This window comes from Coffea arabica, chromosome 6e, assembly GCF_036785885.1.
Source record: "Coffea arabica cultivar ET-39 chromosome 6e, Coffea Arabica ET-39 HiFi, whole genome shotgun sequence".
NCBI lineage: Eukaryota > Viridiplantae > Streptophyta > Magnoliopsida > Gentianales > Rubiaceae > Coffea > Coffea arabica.
Genome location: NC_092321.1, coordinates 3,115,349 through 3,137,704, shown reverse-complemented (window position 1 = coordinate 3,137,704; position 22,356 = coordinate 3,115,349). Strand labels below are relative to the sequence as shown.

Here is a 22,356-nt window from a genome sequence, read left to right as displayed (position 1 = left end):
AGTTATTCTTTTTTTTTTCATAAGTATTTTGCATGTGGTAAACTCTAAAGTATTTGCGTCTTTTGATCCACAAAAAAACAAAAAAAAAGTGGATGAATTTTTTTTTCAAGGCGTCAAAATCATTAAACTTATTAAAAGAAAGATGGCCGCATACGCATTCAATAACACAAGGCAGCCTTTTTTCACGTTTTTTCATTCGTATTTCCATTGTTAACCAAGCACTCAAAAGCATAACGAATGGAAACTGTCGTAATTACAATATTAGTAGTACAAAAATCCTTCCTTATTTTGAAGCCAATATACGTAACAGCCCATGCAATATACATTAATATATGAAAGTTTTCTTGTTTCTGAAATGGGGACACTTGACTGACTGAGTGCAAACTGACATCATCAGTAAGCAAAAAGGCAAGCCAGCCGAAATAATTAATATTTATAATCCTTGACGTTGTTTAATTACAAGTAATGAGCTGGCAAGCGCATTTCAAGACATCAAACCCCTGCCAAGCCGTCTCAGGTTCCCAAGTCAGTCTTAATAATTCATCGAACGCAGATGGCAGCCCAGACCAAACGCGTCCGAGCGTTAACTGTCATTTTAACACGCAACTCGAGTGGCTTTTTTTTTTTTTTGGGGCGGTGGTAATAATCGGTAAGCATCGAGAATCAAAGAATAAATGAGGCCATTTTTTGGGACAAGCATTTAGGTCCCTGCCTATTGCGTATTCCTGGGGATGATTCCAAGAACTTTACTATGATCCTCATCCTCATCACTGGAAACAGATGGTCACCGAGTGACCCTTTTTTGCAGTGAACATGGTTCAAAGACTTGGCCGAGTCGTCATCGAATTCCATTCCGATGTCAAAACAGGACTTTCTGTTTCGATATCAAAACGAAATGAGTTGACTCCAAGATAATAGATCATCGAAAACTCGATCGAAACGTCTCCGAGATGAATAAAAACGGTCAATCTGCCTCAAATCCAATTTGAACCATGGGAGTGAAATGCCCAAAACCCCAATCCAGATTTTTCTTTCAGAACTATTTAAGATATTCCCGTTGCTGGAGTACTTTCCATCGGAACATGGAGAGTGCAACAGCGACAATATCAATTTTACAAATGAAAGCATAAAAAAAACGTTCCACCGTGTTTTTCTATACATAGAGACGCATTAAAGAACCGATGGACCTTTGGGCATCTCCAAGATCCCTTAAACAACAAATCATATGGTTACCAATCTGACACTTCCACATTTTTTTTACACGTCGAACATTACAGACACCATCTAAATCCTTTCTATCAAATTCAGCACCCAAGCATCTCTTCCCATCCCTAGAAGTTCCTGCAATTCGCATATTTCGCTTGCATTTGATGTAGTTAGACGTCACCAGAGGTAAACGAAAAATTGATAGCCTCTTTCAAGTTTAAAGGTATAATAGAATGGAGTCAAGAAATACCATAGCTTCATCAGTCTATGGAAACACACTAACCTGCTATATATGTACCCAAAAACAAGACCCCCCACAAATCCTCTCATACTCCGGGGGGCCCCATAGCAATCAGTATGTTTTCACATGCTTTGATGACCAGATCCGAACTAACCAACCGCCCTCTACAACCCTTGCGTCCATGATCCTCCTTTTGTTCTTCTTCCCAGCTCCCTCTTCAGTTTCTTTTTGCCCCACAGCCTTCAAAGGGGGGCGAGGACTGCCTATTTCCACCGATGCCGCCACCACTTGGTTTACCATTGCCACCACTTCACTCATTTTTGGGCGTGTTTTTGCATGTCTGGCCAAGCACCGATTGGCGACAAGAGACAGTTTGTGAGCTGACTTGATTAAGTGTTTCCTTTCAAGCCTTGGGTCTAAAATCTGTTGAAACTTTTTAGCATCTGATAAGTATGGCTTTACCCATTCTAAGAGCTTTTGTTCATTTCTGGGTCGATTGCGATCCAATGGCCGTCGTCCTGTGATGAGTTCATATAAAAAGACCCCATAACTCCATACATCACTCTTAGATGTTAGACGACCAGTTTGAATGTATTCTGGAGCTGCATATCCCATTGTTCCAACAACCTGATAAATGCACGTTTGTTTCAAGTAACTAAGTAAGAATGGCCCCATAATTACCTTTCATAAACTTCAATGCTCTTAAGACATTTGCAAAATATATAGATATATATATATATATATATATATATATTAAAACCACACATATGTTTAAAAAATACTGTAGCACTTTTTTGATGTGATATATATGATATAAAAAGGTGGTAAAAAATGTGTTAATAATGCAAGCAAGTCAGTGTGTGTAAATAAGATGTAAATAATGTGCAATCCAAACACATATGTTTCTTTTAAAGAGCTGAAACTAGGACTGTTATGATGTGCTAGTGAAGCTACTCTAAGATTAAAGCGCAGAGTTCCATTCTTCATGAACAACTTCATCACCTGGATTTGTGGATAGTTCAGTAAGAATATACAAAAACATTTTTTCTGAGCAAATGCGCAAAGTTAAATAGCTTGAATCTTTAAAAGTTAGACGCATCCAACTCTGTTACCAGTTTTGATTCATTTGAATTCGTCAGCTGCTACCATTTGAAATAAGATACAACATGTTGAGGTGGCCAAGCTACTCCAATATCATAGATCAACAATTACCATTACAAGTCAGTTTTCTTTTATCGTCAACAGTGGAGGTCATGCAAAAGTTACTCATGTTCAATCACATGATAAGCTGAACAAAAATAAAGATGTCATTTTACACGAAGGATGCAATAATTCATGCACAATGAGGACCGTGTTAGCACTTAACATCTATAAGGGGGATCGCAGCAAACATTTTATGAGCACATACCGCTGTTGAGACATGAGTTAATCCTTCTGAAGGACCCAATCTAGCCAATCCAAAATCTGACAACTTAGCATTCCAATCCTCGTCTAAGAGAATATTCGAAGCTTTGAAATCTCTGAAAATAATCTACAATATTGAAATGGGTCGATAAGACTATGCAAAAAAGTTCTCTTAAATTTGCCTTGAAAGCCAGAATATTAGCACAAAAATAGACACTTAACACATGGAGCATTCAATGGTCTAATTCTAATAACAAAAGAAAGAATAAATAAATGGCCTAATTTTGCTCTGAATGAATTAAAAGAAGAGAAAGATGCACCTAACTATCATCAAATCGGGGGAATGTTAGGAAGGAAAGCAAAATCACCTGAAATTCCATTTCCTCATGTAAGTATGCTAAACCACGAGCAGCATCTTGGGCAATCTTTAATCTCATAGCCCAGGAGAGCGGTGCTTCTGACTTAACTGACAAATGGTCTTCCACACTTCCATTTGGCATAAATTCATAAATAAGAAGCCGCTGGATTCCTCTCTCATCATCCTCTGCACAGTAGCCAATAAGTCTGACAAGATTTGGATGTTCAACAACCCCCAGAACATTAACCTCTGTAATCCACTCCTTGTGACCCTATTTAAGAAAAAGAATATCATGTCAAATACAAACATAAGAAACAAAGGATTAGTTAACTGCTCACGATGTGCAATTGATACCTTGACATAACTGAAGCAGCAACGCGAATAGTAATCTAAGACTTTTATCTATAAATAGCGAGAATTAATTAATTTTTAAGACCATTTAAACTACCAAAGATGCAGGACTACTAATTCTATGACATATGGCAGTTTTGCAATGCTATGTATTGAGAATTTGCAGCAGCAATGCAGTCTTCAATATGATGATGATCATTACAGTTTCATATGTCTCCTTTTCCAATTTCCACTCCTTTCTTCATATCAATAAAACCTTGAATATCAGTTGTACAACACCCGTCAGGTGTTAATGATAGCAGCAATCAAAGCTAACTTGTGTTAGAAAACAAGTACTGGAGCAAATGGAGTACAATCTAGGAATCCAAAATTTCTGTAATTAATGGTCATTTTCTGGTCTGTCAATACAGCAGCTGCTTATATCCTACAGTCTTATGCAGAAAAAAACCAAGATATAAAACCTAGTTTACCTTGCTTGGAAAACTTGTAGAGCATGACAAGGAAGGCATAACTTCTATGAGGAGATTAGGTTGGATGACCTCTAAAAGACAAAGTCAGTCAATTATTCTCGCAGTTAAGTTAGCTGCATATGTTATATCAGTGGGATGAACACAAATAAGAGAGTGAAAATCACGTGAACCTGCAACGAGTTATAACAGGAGCCAACGAACTTAAGTGTTACTATAGAAATCAGGACTACCTTGCTGCCTTGTTAACATGCATGTTGCAAACCACCGAAGGGGAACCTACCAGAAATACTCGACTGAATTCCCTTTTTAAACAAATTCAGTACCTTATTTTCACAAACTGAAATAGAAAACAACATTGAAGTGTTTCTGTATATTTCAATACCAAAGGCTCCATTTTAAAGCTCTTAAGCGAGTTCCATTCTCTAGTTTACAACTATTAGTTGCCATACTCATACCACCCATTAAACAATACTTGCCCTTTGTATGCAGGACACTGGTCCCACCAAAGCTAGCACTCCATGACAATTAGACTACATATTCAATTATACTTGACTAAAGAAGAACTACCCCAAAGAATATCATGAAACACATTAAGTTGCCGAATGCTAGTTGCGTTAAATTAAGAGTTAAAATTATCAACAAGATAAAAGTCATACATGTAAAAGGTTAATAATCTAGGATAAGAGATATTGACGAGAAGTCTTGCCTGCATTCCCCTGCTACCAAGTTGCTTTACAGCTACATCAACTCTTTTAAGAGGATCATCTGAACTCTTGATCACACCTCTATATACACAACCAAAACCACCCTCTCCAAGCTTAGTGGAGCGGCTAAAATTCTTTGTCGCTGCTTTCAGCTCAGCAACAGTGAACACTTGGAGATTGTTGGGCCTTTCAGACAAGCTGGGAAATTGGTTCCTTCCCCTGGACTCTGTACTAGCATCTGACATATTCTGAGAATTAAGTTCAGATCCTGATTGCCTGACATCACGATCAGCGAAAGCAGAACAGGAGGATGGGACCAATGTTGACTTTGTGGTCTTAGGATCATCCTTCCTTTCTCCCAAATAAAACTGGAAACACTTCATAGCCTTCAATACCCTGCAATTCCTCCGTGCAAATCCAACTGTAGGAGCAGAACATCAATACCATGCAACTAATCAAGAAAATATCAGTGAATGAGGTGGAACTAATCCTGTCCAAATTAGGTCAAACATCGCGTTTCCGTAATTGCAAAACAACTAATCGTAGTGGATAAAATTTGCAAACAAAGGAATTTAAGAGTGACATTCCATATTCAAGATGGAAACTTTAATAAGACTGCGTTACCAACAAAGAAACCTACCAACAGCATATACTTTATAACAACCCAAAATACTGCTATATTTTCAAGTATATTGAAGTGAAACCAATACCTCAGAAAGATCCAGAATAATCAACATACTTGTCCACATATCCCAAATTAACCGGTTACCACTAGGGGTGAGCAATTACGGTAATTACCGAATTACCGATCGAAATCGATTTCAATTTGGTAATTCGAATTCGGTAATTCGGTAATTCAGTCGGTAAATCGGTGGTATCGAATTAGTAAGAATCGAATTAGGGTCGAATTTGGTTTTGGGGTTTTTGAATTCGGATTTACCGAATTCGAATTGAATTTTGTAAAACGGTAAAATATTTACTTTCCCAATCAGATTACGATGTACCCTCATTCTCCGCTGCCCATTTATGGTTTCAGCAGCCTGGAATATCCTCCTTGCCATCATTATCCAATACTACCTGCCTCTTGTTTCACTCTTGGCCCTTTGCCATACAACACTGCAATGTTGATGCAAGGGAATTATGTGCAAGCAGCAACTGGCTTTGATAATCATCACCACATCAGTCAACCAGCAAACCTCGTACTTCTTTCTCCGGCTGGGGAGTACGAGGAGAACAACACTAATAATACTGGTGGCTGGTTTCAAGAATCTGATTACCAGTTTTCAAATATCTTCATGCGGATTAGGATTGAGCCAGAAGAAGAGACTGCATTGGTTGAACTGAGTCATGGGCAGGAGCCTACGGTGTTTGATCTGTATGAAGATTCGAATGCTGATGTTGAAGAATCGGATGGCCCTGGAGATGATTGACTGGAAGAAACCATCTCCCAACATCTGAAGACTAGAAGGTATCATACAACACCTGGTGTAAAACAGGCTGAGCGTGAAGAGGCTGAAATTTGTGTGGTGTGCCTGAGTGAGTACGAGAACGAAGAGATATTGGCGACCCTTGCAGTTTTCTGGAATTCGGTAATTCGGTATTTTTTTGTTTACCGAATTGAATTCGGGTTGAATTCGAATTCGGTAGTGTCTAATTCGAATGCGAATTAGGTCGAATATTTCCAGAACCATTTACCGAAAATTACCGATTTCAACCTACCGAATTACCGAATTCGAATTCGATGCTCACCCCTAGTTACCACGCCTATGAGAAGCATAGTAAAACTCCCAACTATAAGTAGTCAACGGGTTGATGTTCATCATAGCCCAGATGAGAGAAAGCAAGGAATTCGTGGCCATCTTTGCAGGAAAAAAAAAAAAAAAAGAAAAAACTATCTTTTCATATCTCTATTGCGCAAAAAATTAAAAAACTCCAGCAGGAACCTATTATGTTTGCAGGACGGGAGCAATTTGCAGCAAAAAAAAACAAAGATAAGAAAAAAGGATTCCACTTTCGGTAGGCACTGAAAAATCCGACAAAACTCACCTTTGGACTATGCAATCTGAGTGGATGAGAAGTATGGTGAAAATACCCAATCTCTGAAAGTATAGAGGAAAAAAAAAACCCAGAACTCCAATAGACGGCCTGAACAAGGGAAGGACGTACGAGTCTTGGTCCCTTTGGATGACTGGAAGAGTGGTCTTCACACGGCAATAGCCCAAAGTCTGCTTTCCAAACAAAGGAATATGAAGAACCCCACACAAAATTACAAAACCAATAATACCTATTTTCGCAGCCCCAAAAAAAAAAAAAAAGAATTCTTAAATTCTTAGAGGATATACAAACGTGTATGAATTATCAATGTACTTAGTTGGATCAAATATAAGAATGATGATGATGGGGAAGCCGCGGCATTAAAAGCGAGTCCAAGGTAAGGTGTGAAGTGTAAAGGCCTTCTTTTTTGAAATACTTAAAATAAGTAGTATTATTATTGTGGGGACATTCTAACGTCGAAGTCAAGACAAACAATGGATTGGAGGAGAGAAAAGGTCTTTAGTCTTTACACAAACGAGTTGGTAGAAGTTAGGACGTGGGGTCAATGGTTCTCCAAGGTAGAATCTTCTCTGGAATGAATTTGCAGAATTTTATTTAAAGCTTTTAGACCAAAGATTTTACCTTTCCACTGCTATTTCTGGGTAATTTGATAGCGGCATGCTTTTTAAGATTAATCGCCATCTCTGGTCGTAGTCTTCCAAGCTTACGCCCGTTTTTCGTTTTGGTTCCTCGTCCATTTCAGGATGCAAAGTCCAATTCCACCAGCAATGTCTAATAACAAGAAGGGCCTCCCCACCGCCATGAATGAAATTATGAAACTAGTTGGTGGGAGATTTCCCCGGGGCCGGGTAGGTAGTCATTTTAATGACATAACTGCTCTTCACTGTTTGGATTAACTGTTTTTTAAAGTTTTTTTAAAAAATTTTACTTTTAGATTATATTTGAAAATTTTATTTTTAAAAATATGATCAATCCAAACAAAAATTTTTTTTTTTGAAAACGTGCTGAAATTTGGACGACATGATCTCCAAGGCCAGATTGCACTGAAAATTTTGCCTGAAGAAGCACCACCATGTTACTTCATTCTCTAATAATCTCTTCTTGACATATGTACAATAAAGGGGGGGATCATTTTCCTTGCAAAAATTCAACAGTTATTTTTTTGAGTCATAATATCCTAATGAAATACAAGGCAAATTTTTGTAATCTCCTGTTTAATAACTCAATTCAACATTTAAATTTAATAAATTTAGATCTTAATATATTTAGACATGTTTGATAACCAACACTATAATATCTTAATTAATCAGGTGGCGTTGAATTTTTTAGAGAAACTTTACTTTAAAATAAGTGATAAATTATTCACTTATCATTTAGCGTGATATACACTCAAACGTATCAAATTTAATACTTAACAATTCAATAATTTAATATATTTTAATTTTAATTTTCAATTTTCAAACTTTAATTTTATCTAATGCATCCTAACATTATCGAAACAAGCATCCCTGATATAGTTATAACCCATGGGCTTGGATAATTCACATATATGTTGAAATAAAAATAAAATATCAATATGCCACTAATTTGATAACAAAGATATGTATATATATATATATATATATATATGTATGAATGTTTACATCCGATATCCATAGCCAAAGTTTATAAAAAATTGTTTTTAATATTCTTATTATTAAGTTAGAACAAATTTCTTGGTTTTCACTCATCTCCTATCGACCCATCGTTTCTTTGTTAATTTTCCGTTCTTTTTCTTTTCTTATCTAATTGGTTTCTATGGTTAAAATTAGGTTTTGGATTCGAGTGCTAGTTTAGGGTCTTGGGTGCCACCTTTGGTGTTCAACGAGTAAACTTAGGAGGCATAATAATAACAAGTTGCAAATTATAGGGGCGGAACGTGCAAATTTTCCAGATGGAAGCTGTTGCGCTTGCGCCTGCCTTAACAGCACAACGTCTGATCAATTGAAGAGGCTCACTGGAGGCCTTTCGGTTGAGAAAAGCACACACTAATCAGTACAAGGTCGTACCAGTGTTTTTCCCCTGAAGCTTGAATATCGCCATGAATCTCTCCGCGCCCTCTCTTTCTCCAGAAACAATGGAGCTCCTTCCCCACCCTAGAAATTTCTCTCTCTATCCAACCCCAAAATGTTTGACCAAAAAAGGTTTTGATTTTTTTGGCTCCTCTGAAGCTCAATCTCCTCGTTTTGACTCGTCTGATCATCAACCTCGTCCAATCTCGGCCCACTCTTCTTCTTTCTCACTTCTGGAAAAAAAAAAGGAGGAAGGTTCCTCACATGTCGAAATTCATCTGATGATCGATGCAATGAAGTCTCGAGATGCCTAAGCCGTTTTCTTGAAATCCCATAGTTTTAGTGGTAAAAAGAACCACTCGAGATTTCGTTGCTTTGATAATATCTCTTACTTGTGTATGAGTGTATTAAATAATTTGAATCAGTGAAATGTGTAGAAGGAGGGACATTTTTGCCTCTTGCACTCCACGCTTGTCGTTGTTGTTTGTTGTAATTGTTTTGTTGGCTGGTTTTCTGGGGCATGCCCGGTGTGCAGATGGGAATGAGGGTAAGACTTCCCCTGCAGCTATACCACTTGTTACAGCCCTCATTTACAGTCAAATTTCCAATCTTACTAAGGTATTCCACAATGATATCACCCAGGCTTTGGGATATTGCATCAAGGATGTGTAAGTTCTTTACTGTTTACCCCCTGAGTTGTCGGGATAGTTTTATTGCTGTGATCATTCTTGATTTAATAGCAGGCACGTGATCTTCTCTCTTCAGGGATGCTGATTTGAATGGAGCTTTCAATTTTACTAATTTGGATTTCTTGAATAATTGTGTCAGAAAGACAAAAGGTATGTATGCGTTTCCTTGCATGGGATCTATTTTAATTATATATGGACAGCCATTGTTTAAAATGGTTTTCAATTTGGTGGACGAAATTTGATTCTTTTAAGTGTATGCTAATGAAATGGGCAGAGATTAGCACTGCTAGTTACGACCTTTGTTTTGAAGTTGAGTGCACTTAAGCTATACATATCGAACTACAACAAGAGAAGTAAAGTACCATACTTCGATTCCACTGGCTAATCAATGATGCTTGAGGAAGCAATCCTTCCCTCACTTTGTTTTTTGAGAGGAAAATTTATTTGAATTGTTGGAGAGAGTTAAACTTGATGCAAGGCTGAAGAAAAGGACTATAAGACTTAAATTGGAATGATTTTAGTGCTTTTATCATGTAAAAAGACTTTCTCCATCGTCTTTGGCTGCATGAACTCCACGCTTGGTCCTCTCTGTCATGTAGTATCTGATTGTATTTTGATTACAATAAACAGATGTCCCCCAGAGATTATGTACAGCAGCAGAGATGAAATTCTACTTCTCCGGCTTTATGGAAAGGAAATCAGCTGAGGCTCAATTTTTGAAACCCAACAGGAACTGTAATTTGACGTCGTGGGTCCCCGGATGTGAGCCTGGATGGGCTTGTAGTGCTGGTTCAAACGTAAAGGTTGACATGAAAAACTCAAAGGATATGCCTGATCGCACACATGATAGTCAACCTTGTTGTGAGGGTTTCTTCTGTCCTCGAGGTCTTACATGCATGATACGTAAGTGGATTTGACAATTTATGATTTTGGATGATTCCCTTAAGCTCTTTACTTTGTCTGCAGTCAACTTTTATTTGTTTGAGTTGAATATTCAATTAGAATGCTTCTCAAGGCTAACTTGCTCCTGATTATTCTGAATCTCTGCTTTTTGTGCAATTTTCAAGTATTTTTTTTAAAATTTTTTTACATGCCAAAGCTCGGCAGGCCACTTAATAGCTTTAAGCTTGCTAACGTATTGAGTTCTCCTTGTGTATGAGAGGCATAGAAATGTGCTTCTAGAATTATGCAGTAACCAAGCTTAGTCTTTATCTGTACTAGTTTAATGCACATTCAAAATGGCGTAACATTCTTATTAAATGATGAGATGGGAAGGTTTCTCCTACTCCAAAAAGTGATTAGAAAAAAGAAACTCGGATCTTTTCAAGTTCCTATGTGATGTTGCTTTTTGTCTTACTAGTTAATTCAGCTGCAACTGATATCCATGATTTTGGTTGCATATGTCTAGCTTGCCCTCTAGGTTCTTACTGCCCACTGGCAAAGCTCAACAAAACTACCGGTATATGTGATCCGTAAGTTCAATTCCCAACTTGACTATGTTTTCTTTATTACATGGAAACATTTTGGTTTTTTATTTATGATCCTTTGATACATATGTTGGTAAAGATAATTTCAGATATCGGTATCAGTTACCTGCTGGCAAGCCAAACCACACTTGTGGTGGAGCAGATATGTGGGCTGGTGTTACAAGCAGTGAGGAGGTGTTCTGCTCTGCAGGATCTTATTGTCCAACTACTACCAAAGAGGTTCTTTGCAGTCAAGGGTATTGATTTAAATCTTGCAGCATTTTTTTTTCCTGGATCACAAGCTACAAAACAGCTGTTATTATCTTATTGTCCTCAATATATATAAAAATTCTCTGCCAACAGCAATTTTATAACTTTGGTTTGATCCTTGGCATCACCATTTGATGGTCTCTTAATTTCATGATTTTCAGACACTATTGCAGGCAGGGCTCTACAGCTGAAAAAGGTAAATATTCAAAATCTCAAAGTTCTGCAAACTCTAGTTTTTTATGTTGTAAGTTATCAACTGCAAGATAACAGAAATTATTACAATGTTATCTGTTTAATCATGTAAAGCAAGAATAACTCCTTTACTGTAATGTCATTTTTCTTCCTTCCTAATTTGACCTTGTTAAATAAACTGATGATCGATTCTCGTTCAAATCTCTCTTCTAAATCACTACTTTCTTAAAGATGGCATATGCTACAATGGTATATATAACCTTTAGGTGCATTTTTGCAGTTTGCTTCAAGTTGAGTACATGCAATCCAAATACAGACACACAAAACCTTCATGCGTACGGGGTCATTCTCATTGTAAGTGATATCTTGCTTAGTTCTGCATGAGTATCTTTGCATGTACTGTTCTATTCTCTGTTTGATATAGTTAAGCACTTGTCATTATTGTTTGCTTGCACTTGCATCTTGTAGTAAATCTCTGTTGGTAAGTTTATGTAGATTTTAAATCGGTTACCCGGCAGATCATAGTTTGAAATTTGATGCAAAATATGTCCTTCTTGCTTTATCCTTGAACAAATAGATGTACTGCATTTCAAGATGCAGTTCACTAGTCGCAGTCTCTTGTCTGGCAACTTTCTTTTTCTACTGTTGTGCTTTAGGATGGAAGAACAACATTTTACTTATTCTTCTCAAGTTAATGGTAACAGTATATTGTGTTTCTTTTGCTGATAAATGCAGGGTGCCTTAAGTTTTATACTTTTCATCTTCTATAATTTCTCCGATCAAGTCATCATGACTCGCTACAGAAGATTAGCAAAGTCCAGGGAAGCTGCAGCAAGAAGTGCCCGAGAAACTGCACAAGCGAGAGAAAGATGGAAGTCTGCTAAAGATGTAGCCAAGAAACGGGCCATGGGGTTGCAACAACAGTTATCCCGCACATTTTCACGGAAAACAAATGGGAAGCAATCTGATCAGTTTCTGCCACCCAAAATTCCAAGTGATTCAACATCACAACAATCACACAAAAAGGAGCCAGGCCACCTCACAAAAATGTTGCAATCTCTCGATAATGATCCAGAAAATCCTGAGGGTTTTAACATGGCAATAGGAGATAAAAATATAAAGAAGCAAAAGGTCAAGCCTAAACAACTGCATACTCGCAGCCAAATTTTTAGATATGCATATGGCCAACTTGAGAAGGAGAAAGCAATGGAGCAGAAAACTCAGAACATGACTTTTTCGGGTGTAATTTCGATGGCCACAGATACTGATGTTAGGAGTCGGCCCACGATTGAGGTTGCTTTCAAAGACTTAACCCTGACTCTGAAAGGGAAAAACAAAAATCTCATGAGGTGTGTTACTGGAAAACTCTTGCCTGGTCGAATTTCAGCTGTAATGGGTCCATCAGGGGCAGGGAAGACAACGTTCCTTTCTGCTGTGTTGGGGAAGGCAACTGGATGCACCATTTCAGGGTCAATTCTCATAAATGGAAGGCCTGATTCCATTCAATGCTACAAGAAAATTATAGGTTTTGTTCCTCAAGATGATATTGTCCATGGAAACTTAACAGTAGAAGAGAACCTACGGTTCAGTGCAAGATGCAGGTTTGTATTTGTTTACTTTATCTACATGCTTATTTACAGTGTTTACTTATTTGACAGTGCCTAACCCGGACTTGATTATGTAATTTGTGATTGTTCCAAGTGATTTATGAGTGCAAAACCTAGCTCAATTGGAAATTGCATTGCCTGGTTGTGTTAAGTAATTTAGAAAGTGTGGGATAACTAAATACTCAGATTTCTTCTTCAAGTTAAAAAATAAAAATCATTTATTATCTCCAAAGTACTAGGCTTCAAAAAATGAGAGGTGACAGGTAATAACATCCAAAATAAATTCTGTGTTGCCTTATTACAAAGTGTGTCATATTGTTTAGCCAAAAATATCTGATGTCTTTGCTCATATTCATGGGGGCATCAACCTTTCCATGTCAGTTTAATGCATCAACCGATTTTACTGGAATTAAGTATCCATCTCTGAACTGTTTTCATATTTATTATGTCATTATTGCATCACTTAAAGTCTACTTGAAATTTCATGTGATTATACATAAGCTGTTTCTTGCTCAAGATTTTGTAGTTTCCTGATCCTGCTGCACATGCATGAACAGTCCCACAGAACACGCTTCTAGCAGCTTCATATTTTCATGTTTTGATGGTTTAGAGTGTGAGTCATCATCTGCCAGTGATCACTTTTTGATTAAGCATTTAGTCTTAAAGTTTGAATCTTCTTTCTTAAAGTTTCACCATGCTAATTCTCCCTTAAAGTTTGAATATTCTTTTGATTTGACATTTAGTTGAATATACTCCACATGGACTGATTATTCTTGTATAAATTTTAATGGACTCGAAAACCATGAAGGCTACCTGCAGATATGCCAAAACCTGATAAGGTTCTTGTGGTTGAAAGAGTCATTGAGTCCCTCGGTCTGCAGGGAGTGAGGGATTCTCTGGTTGGGACGGTTGAGCAGCGTGGAATTTCTGGAGGTCAGAGGAAACGAGTAAATGTTGGACTGGAAATGGTCATGGAACCTTCTCTGTTGATTTTGGATGAGCCAACATCTGGTTTAGATAGTTCATCTTCCAACTTACTTCTCCGGGCTCTTCGACGAGAAGCTCTTGAAGGTGTAAACATTTCCATGGTTGTTCATCAACCCAGGTATGTAATGTTTTGCACCAATGCTCGTTTTGGTTGGGAAGTTGACTATGATATAGCTCAAACTAGAGGTTAAAACTATAAATGGCTAGTACCCCTTTTGGCTCTTTATGGCTAGTGGACTTATGTCTTAAACCACCTAATAGACATGTTAAGGCAGCAAGTGGCAATGCCCTTCCGTACCTTAAAGAGAATAAATAATCTCCTTTCCTTGCATTCAATCAGTGATAGATGAAAAAAAAGCTACTGATGACGTTGTGCACAATCTGGTTGTGCAAACATATGTATACTATTCAGTGCTCTGTATGTTTTATCCTATAAGATCCAGCAAATTAAAAAGTAAACAGAACATACATGTTGTGAGTTCACGTTCTTACGGTTGCCATTTAATTGCTGTTGGAATGTGTTTGTCTTTTTAACCATACATTTGAGATGTCATGACTTGTCCTTTCCTGCTCCAGTTACACATTGTACAAGATGTTTGATGACTTGATACTTCTAGCAAAAGGTGGCCTTATCGTGTACCACGGACCTGTAAAGAAAGTGGAAGAATACTTCGGAAGTATAGGAATCAATGTCCCGGAACGTGCCAATCCTCCAGATCACTTGATTGACATTCTTGAGGGCATAGTGAAACCTGGAGGAGGTGTGACTGTTCAGCAGCTCCCAGTTAGATGGATGCTTCACAAAGGTTATCCAGTACCCAATGATATGATGCAATATTTGGATCAAATTGCTTCATCCTCAACTGGTGTAAATGCGAGTGCTAGTGGAGCCAGTGAACAATCTTTTGTTGGAGATTCATTGCAGGAAAAGCAAGAACATATGCAACATATCTTTTTATCATCCAGTGACTTATCTAATCGAGTCACAGCTGGTGTTCTCCGACAGTACAGATATTACCTTGGGAGGTATTGAAGTTTTGTTCACATCAAATTATACGCTATTGTATTTTTCGACAACCTTAAGACAATACAAATACAAATTGTTAGTTACAAGGAAGAAACTGACTGACAAGTCTACCAATCACCGTAGAGGATTATGTTAAGAGAAATTGTATCATAACACACTTATAAATCACTTATGCAATGCATCTTTCTCTTGAAGATGGTGAATATGACTAGCTTGAATAATCACTTATCATCAGTGGCCTGTTGTCGTAGGTTGCCTTAGTTGTTCTATCTTGTTATTACTGCATTAATGTGCTTTAACGCTACAGGGTTGTCAAGCAGAGATTGCGAGAAGCTAAGATACAAGCAGCGGATTATCTTATCCTTCTGCTTGCTGGAGCATGCTTAGGAACTCTTTCAAAAGTGAAGGGCGACACATTTGGCTATCGTGGTTACATGTATACTGTCATTGCTGTTTGTAAGTAGAACAGTGGCAATATCTGTTTGATTGTGTTCTTATCAATTTCACAGAATCCGAGATTGAATGAACTTCCTAGTTGTTAACTGACATTATCTGTTTGTCATGCTTGTTGTAGAAGCTTCATAAAAGTTAATTTTTTAACTCTCGTGTGAAGTATGGCAGAAAGCTGTTGTGGTTAATTTTCGCTCACATGTTGTATTTTATTTTATGCAATTTACTCAACTTTTTCATCATAACCAATCATTGATTATCTTTAATTTCTAACTTGCAGCTCTCCTCGGCAAGATTGCAGCTTTGCGGTCATTTTCACTGGACAAATTACAATACTGGAGAGAGAGTGGAAGTGGCATGAGCACTTTAGCTTGTTTTCTTGCAAAGGATACCATTGATCACTTCAATACACTAATCAAGCCTTTGGTTTTTCTTTCAATGTTCTTTTTCTTCAACAATCCTAGATCAACCTTCTTGGATAATTACATTGTATTGGTTTGCCTCGTCTACTGTGTGACAGGCATGGCATACGTATTTGCCATCTTACTTGAGCCTAGTCCAGCACAACTGGTATGTACTAGGGGCCATAACATTTAGAAACCTATGACTGGCATATGTGGTTGGTTTGTGTTTATTTTGTCCCACTGATACTAATCTTCCTTGTTCTGGAAATGCAGTGGTGTGTTCTTGTCCCTGTTGTTCTGACACTCGTTGCAAATCAGGACGAAGGAGATAAAATAGGGAGTGCTCTAGCAAACTATTGTTATCCAAAATGGGCACTGGAAGCTTTCGTAATTGCTAATGCTCAAAGGTAGATAAGACACTCTTGTACTTATACTAGTGACTACTGCTCACAGGAGAGGTTCTCTTAAAATGATTTGTGCGGATGAGTTTTTTATGTAACAACAAAAATGATCTGATGTTTAGGCCTGGAAGTGCTCATAATTTGTCTGTCTTTATTTTTCTCTTCAGATATTCTGGAGTGTGGCTGATAACGCGCTGCGGGACGCTACTGCAATATGGTTACAGTCTAAACGATTGGACTCCTTGTCTAGTTTATCTCCTACTCTGTGGCGTAGGTAGTCGTCTATTAGCTTTCTTATGTTTGGTGACTTTTGGGAAGAAATGAGGTCGAAGTTGGGTTCTTGCCAATGATAATTTTTGTACAAATACAGGAGGATTAGTTTTTTTGACAGACTTTGTATCATAGTTACTGAATTTTGGATTGATCAGAGGATAAACAGTTTCTGACTAAGGAATAGGAGATGATAGTGGTCACAGACATTTTTACAACAAAAGGATGTGTATTGAATGCGTCGTCGAGGCTTTTTTGTTTTTTGGTTCTCGCATTCCCTCTTTGTACCTATCCATCCATGTGCACATAAATAATTTTATTAATCTGGTGGCTATTTTACTTATTAGTACTTCTGAACAATTTTTTTTTTTTTTTTTAAAAAAGAAGAAACGACGACGGTGTGTAAGACTCAGATTGAGCTGTTTGTTTGCCCTCCCTCATCTCTCTGCTTTGATCTTTTATCGTTTCAATTGTAATAATGAAACTGAGAGTGCTGATTAGCATATCACATTTTCGACTCCCAACTCTTGTTATAAATTCCAAATTCGTGGATTTCCTTTTTCATTTTGACTACGATGTGCCCTTTTTTTTTCTTTTTTGTGATTCGTTGTAGAAAGGAATTATGGAAAACTAGTCTCCAAGTTGAGAAGTTCACATTGTATATGTATAAAAAAAAAATTAGATTTTTTTTGGGGTGGCATGAATCACAAAAATACATGATCACAATCTACTAGTGAGATTTACTTTTTCGTAATTTTAGTAAAAAAAAAAAAAAAGCTGCAGGGTTGCTTTGAAAGCGAATTTCAATTTACACTACTAATACTTCTGTACCACTCTTTACTCATCAAGTACTAGAAGTCTAGAAGAGTGTAGCTGCCAACTCCCAACCAGTATATGAATCGTAGTGCAACATGAAATCGGTGTTTAGAAACGCCGCCTTCGCTGCAATCTCAGTGTCCCGCTCGTCCTCCTCCTTAAACCCTAAACCCATTTCTCTCTGCTTGTCTCTCTCACTGTTTTCTCCTCCCAAATTCCCTCTCATTTCCAACTCCATTCCCAAAAACGTAACGGTTGCGGGGCTCAGCTCGATTCGCCGCTGTTCTTTCAGTTCTGCAACGTCAATGACGACTGCGCCCGAAGGTGAAGCCCATGCTCCTCCCTCACCCGCTTCTGATAAACTTGAGAAACAGTTCGAGGACTTTCGGCACCATCTAGAAGATTCTGGAAACTTACGCGAACGGATTCGTGCTGTCGCCACGGAAATTGACTCCACTACCAGGCTCATGCACTCTAGCCTCCTTCTCGTTCACCAGACCCGCCCCATCCCAGGTACTCTCTCTTTTTTCTTTTTCCTTTTTTTTTTCTGTTTTTGTTGGGTGGGTGGGTGGGTGGTGGAGAGGGAAAGGGAAAGGGAAGGGGTTTGTAATTTTAGCTATTATCTTTCTTTTACGCCGCAGAATTTGGTTGAGCCATGGTTTTAGTTTAAAGATTCTGCAATTTTTTGTTTCCAATTTTTCTTGGGTTGTGCTATGTGTAGTTGTTCAACAAGCATTGACTTTGAAATTCTGGTTGCAAAATCATGTCAATTATCCTTTAACTGATACCTGTTATGCTCAATCAGAGGTCCTGGAGAAGGCAACGGGCCAGATTGATGTGCTGAGAGATCTTTTTAGTAGGATTGCGGAAATTATCCGTGAATGCCCTGGGCAGTACTATCGGTAAGTGGGAGATTTCAAGTTGTATCTTATTATGTTCTGTAGCTTCTAGTTTCTCACCTGTTACTCGGCCAGTAGTTATAGAAGGTCATGTCCCTTTTAAGCAGGTTTCATGGGGATTGGAGGAGTGAGACCCAGACTGTAGTCTCGTTGCTAGCTTTTATGCATTGGTTAGAAACTGGGACGCTTCTTCTACACGCTGAAGCTCAGGAAAAACTCGCATGTATGTTTTCATTTATGCTTACCTGGAATTATAACTTCCAAATGATAGGTCGATTCTCGAATGCTTTGCGCAGTTTATCTGCATGATGCATATGTCTTTTTTAAGTACAAATTAAAGGATACAAGCTAGAGTTCTTCTATGTTTCCTCAATTTATGTGCTTTTTTCCATTTTCACAATTGGGCATGAGAAAAGCTTCTACTGTGATATCTTAGGCTTCCTCTTTGATGATTTAAGAAGATTCTGTATCGGAAAATATTTGAATGTTTTGTACTACCTCTACTGTTGCTGTTACTGTCACACTTAGGACAGGGGTATCCCTCATTCAACATTTCCTAATGTGTAGGCAACTAATCTTCTGCTTGTACTTTTGTTTGCTTAATTATTTAATTGTCTCATCATTTTGTTTTGTTTACTTTTACCATATCGGTTTAGGTCTGTGTGGAGATTTTTTATTTTATCTTTTGATCCATGATGCAGTAAATTCTTCAGAGTTTGGGCTAGATGTCGAAGACTATCTTATTGGTACGTGATTTCAGGTTTCTGTTATATGAATCTTTCTGTTGACAATGTTAGCAAAGCTAGCTTGGAAAGAAAGATATGTTCTGCTGTTAAAGGCCACACAGTCTTGTGTTCTTTTCTCTGGAGGGCTTATTTGGACTCAACTAGAATGCCATAACTTTGTTGCTACTGATTTACTTTTACTCTAAAAAAAAATTTCAGAATGTCTATTTTGTGTTAAGGCCCTTAGAAGGATATTGAAAGCTGGAACACCAGATTAGAAATTTGTCGTCTTTTTGGAGATAAATATGCATGTGATTGGGTCTTTTTTTATAAATATAATTTTTAAAACTTGTTGGCTTCTTTGTTAGGTGCCATCTAAAGGATTCTTATGTCAATTGAGTTGTGCATTTCTTGTCCTCTAAAATGTTGAGTTTTTGGTCTCCTGTTTCATACTTTGGAGGATATACTGATCTATGATTTTCTGTTGTGCAGGAATTTGTTTTATGTCTAATGAATTGGTAAGCACATTATGGAGGTTGAAAATATTGTCTTTTGGTCTCTTGTTTTGACCTGGAAACTGAAAGTTACTTTTGTTGACATTGTTTTAGCATCAAACTCATCTACAGTAGAAATTACCATAAAAGGCTTTTGGGTTCTGATGGTAATAATATGATCTGAAAGAAGTAAAAAATGAGTTATCTGGCATTAATGAGCATCAAAAGAAGATCTCCCAACTTCTTTAAGAATGCTCACCGCTCACATTAAAAATTAATGTCTGAAAGCAACAAGAAACCTTGGTGTGTTTCTCATTTTGCCAGAAATCCTAAAGGAGCTTTTGCATGAAATCGTGGATGATGTCTGAATGTCTCTCTCTACATCTGTCTTCTTTTTTTTTTTATAATTCCCCTCTGGTGGGACATTATAAAGGCATTGTATGTTTCTCATGTGGATAAATAGTTCTTTTCAACAAAATGAGGGTTTTTTATTGTTTTGATTTATTTTAGCTCATAAATTTTCTCAATAGAAGTAATTCTGATGTGACATATGACATTCTATGAGTTTGCTATACACTGGACGCTGTTTGCATGTCTACAGTGTTTTCGTCAGATAACAGTTATTGGTCCTGCAGCCTAGATATGTGGTGAACCAAGTCACTGCTGGAGATTATGACTGTCCTCGCAAGGTCTTGAAGTTCTTAACGGATCTGCATGCATCGTTTCGCATGCTTAATCTCCGGAATGACTTTTTACGCAAGAAGTTTGATGGTAAGCTAATAATTCTCACATCCGCCATTCATGTTTTAACCTGTCATCGGAAGCCTTCGTGTTTAACCCTTTTTTTCTTGTTTTAAATTTCTTATTTTACTTTATTCTTGTAAAGCTTTTCCTTCTTGTATCTTCCTATGTGCTTGAGAAGGCTACTTAGTCTGCCAGTTCTGATTGCATATTTCTATTAGGTGACTGCCTGAATTTATTATTATTTGGCTTTTCAATGAATTCCTACTTATATATTCTCTGGCTCATGACAGGAATGAAATATGATCTTAGAAGAGTGGAGGAAGTGTATTACGACGTGAAAATTCGAGGCTTGGCAACCAACGGCGAGTTAGACGGAGATAAAGGAATAAAAGATCAAACTTAACTTGCTTTGCTTTTGCTCATTCCTTATACTGTTTTTGATATGAGCCCAATGATTTTTTTTTTTTTTTTTGGGGTTGGTGTTGGAGGGTGTCTACCTTTCAAATTTTATACCATCTAGGATGTAATTTATATCTTTGCAATTATGTTATATTCATGATCTTTTGCATATGATAGTTTCACAAAGACACAGTGATGGTCGATCTAGCTAAAAGAGTGGATAGAATGGTGCTCGTGCGCCTCGAATTCGTTTTGTCGGAATGTCCGGGGATACCCATTCCTCCTGCTTCACTCTCTTATCCCTCGTCGCTTAATTGCACCTGGAAGGGAAGCTTTTAGAGGTTGATGTGAAATTAGGAATTTATTTATTGTAGTATTTCTATTTCATACATCTGTATATTTTCTATCTTTGTCCGTGAAGTTATAATGTATGATAATAAAATATAGTAATTGTGATTTACACAATTAGAAATGATTGAGGGACATGTTTTAGTTTAGGGTAAGTTAAGATAGAGTTTAAGGTGTTGAAATGTTGGAAAAGTAAAGTTGGAAGGGTATGGAGAGGGGTGGGAGGGTTAAAAAAAATTGCTGAAATAGTAAAATTAAATAGAGAAAGTATATTAATGCAAGGTCGGATAATACTAATTGTTAGTGTGTATTTATATGGTAAATCATGTGTAATTTAGATATATTGATGAGGGTTTATTGGGCACCAATTAAAAATTTTTCTTTTAATTTATGGATTTGTTTTTTTAAATGGGTGTTTAGTTTACATTCCTTAACACACTTAAATTTCAAATGATTTACAATATAAATGCATGTATTCACATTTATTGTATTTCTTGTATTTATATGCTTTTCTTAACTAATGACATTTATGTTAAAAAAAAAAAAAAACAAACTTAACAAACAAGTGCCTACATGGCCAATGGCAGAGCCACGACATTTATATAGGGGATGCAATAATAATTTTTTTGTTAAATTTAAAATGTATAGTTTGTGGACTTTGGGTATAGCTAAGTGTTTATTATAAGTTTAATAGGCATAAAATAATTTATCCAAGATTACAAAAATAAAATAAAAACTCTCTTGAACTTATTATTTATTATGTATGGTAAGTTTCAGGTCATTCAATGGCATAAATTTGTAAAATTGTTAATATTACACATAAAAATATAAGATGAATATTCTAGTGTACGTGGCTGAACATACAAGTAAAGTTCACTTTTAAGTAAAATTAAAATTTTATTTTATTTCAATCTTCCATTCTTGAAATAGCAAGGATAATTGTAAAAAATGTCAACACTTCAGGGGACAAATATGGGGCTATATGAAATACTTTTAAAATTTAAGGTACAAAGTGGGGGAAGAGAGGGGATGAGAGGGTAGGGGATGGTAAAGGGTGGTGGCGGTGATAGGTGATGCTAGTGGGTGGTGGTGTTTAATTTTTAAAAAATGCTTTTAAAATTATAAAAATGCCTCAAATACATCTCCAAAGGTACTCCTAAAAATATCTAACCATTTACAAAAAAAAAATTCATATATATCATTATAGTAAATTTTTTAAAAAACACCCTAAAAACACCTAATCCATGTGGTTTGAATCATTCATTTGAAACTTAAATTTTAACATATCCAAAAGAAAAATGTCAATGTATAAAAGTCTAATTTGGAAC

The 22,356-nt window shown here is 36.9% G+C and overlaps 3 protein-coding genes across 7 annotated transcripts; 2 read left to right on the top strand and 1 right to left on the bottom strand.

Moving 5' to 3' along the window:
* Positions 1-1,004: 1,004 nt before the first annotated feature.
* On the bottom strand, positions 1,005-7,148 carry LOC113696254 (serine/threonine-protein kinase PCRK1). Of its 5 annotated transcripts, XR_003449719.2 has the most exons (6): positions 6,781-7,136; positions 4,737-5,155; positions 3,220-3,480; positions 2,856-2,978; positions 1,490-2,074; positions 1,005-1,341 (listed from the first exon to the last, which is right to left on the bottom strand). XR_003449719.2 is itself a non-coding variant. In XM_072054442.1 (5 exons), the coding sequence occupies exons 2-5, from the start codon at positions 5,115-5,117 to the stop codon at positions 1,559-1,561; spliced, it is 1,281 nt and encodes a 426-aa protein (XP_071910543.1). In that variant the 5' UTR covers positions 5,118-5,185; positions 6,781-7,137; the 3' UTR covers positions 1,005-1,558. The 5 variants fall into 5 exon arrangements, 4 of the variants coding, with proteins under 4 accessions (XP_071910543.1, XP_027071476.1, XP_071910545.1 ...); XM_072054442.1 differs by having other exon boundaries at positions 1,005-2,074; positions 4,737-5,185; positions 6,781-7,137; XM_027215675.2 differs by having other exon boundaries at positions 1,005-2,074; positions 6,781-7,135.
* A 1,491-nt stretch (positions 7,149-8,639) lies between these two features.
* Positions 8,640-16,863, top strand: LOC113696213 (ABC transporter G family member 28-like). The gene is made up of 14 exons (XM_072054441.1): positions 8,640-9,508; positions 9,606-9,679; positions 10,160-10,432; positions 10,938-11,001; positions 11,106-11,252; positions 11,427-11,461; positions 11,738-11,811; positions 12,193-13,058; positions 13,873-14,169; positions 14,628-15,077; positions 15,386-15,534; positions 15,809-16,098; positions 16,206-16,339; positions 16,501-16,863. Exons 1-14 carry the CDS (start codon positions 9,270-9,272, stop codon positions 16,655-16,657), a joined length of 3,249 nt encoding a protein of 1,082 aa, XP_071910542.1. The 5' UTR covers positions 8,640-9,269; the 3' UTR covers positions 16,658-16,863.
* A 587-nt stretch (positions 16,864-17,450) lies between these two features.
* Positions 17,451-20,849, top strand: LOC113694944 (uncharacterized). Its single transcript, XM_027213870.2, has 7 exons — positions 17,451-17,932; positions 18,225-18,321; positions 18,426-18,541; positions 19,020-19,064; positions 19,536-19,561; positions 20,173-20,308; positions 20,572-20,849. Exons 1-7 carry the CDS (start codon positions 17,515-17,517, stop codon positions 20,682-20,684), a joined length of 951 nt encoding a protein of 316 aa, XP_027069671.1. The 5' UTR covers positions 17,451-17,514; the 3' UTR covers positions 20,685-20,849.
* The last annotated feature ends 1,507 nt before the right edge of the window (positions 20,850-22,356 follow it).

Bases quoted from the DNA above. Each gene is read 5' to 3' on its own strand.
- LOC113696213 (XM_072054441.1), top strand. From the start codon at position 9,270: ATGTGTAGAAGGAGGGACATTTTTGCCTCTTGCACTCCACGCTTGTCG. The intron at 16,099-16,205 runs GTATGTACTAGG...CTGGAAATGCAG, and splicing joins AGCCTAGTCCAGCACAACTG to TGGTGTGTTCTTGTCCCTGT. The intron at 16,340-16,500 runs GTAGATAAGACA...TTTTCTCTTCAG, and splicing joins GTAATTGCTAATGCTCAAAG to ATATTCTGGAGTGTGGCTGA.
- LOC113696254 (XM_072054442.1), bottom strand. From the start codon at position 5,117: ATGAAGTGTTTCCAGTTTTATTTGGGAGAAAGGAAGGATGATCCTAAG. The intron at 3,481-4,736 runs GCAAGACTTCTC...TTTCTTAAATAG, and splicing joins TTGGTAGCAGGGGAATGCAG to GGTCACAAGGAGTGGATTAC. The intron at 2,979-3,219 runs GTGATTTTGCTT...TCAATATTGTAG, and splicing joins ATGAGGAAATGGAATTTCAG to ATTATTTTCAGAGATTTCAA.
- LOC113694944 (XM_027213870.2), top strand. From the start codon at position 17,515: ATGAAATCGGTGTTTAGAAACGCCGCCTTCGCTGCAATCTCAGTGTCC. The intron at 18,542-19,019 runs GTATGTTTTCAT...TCCATGATGCAG, and splicing joins AGCTCAGGAAAAACTCGCAT to TAAATTCTTCAGAGTTTGGG. The intron at 19,065-19,535 runs GTACGTGATTTC...TCTGTTGTGCAG, and splicing joins TGTCGAAGACTATCTTATTG to GAATTTGTTTTATGTCTAAT.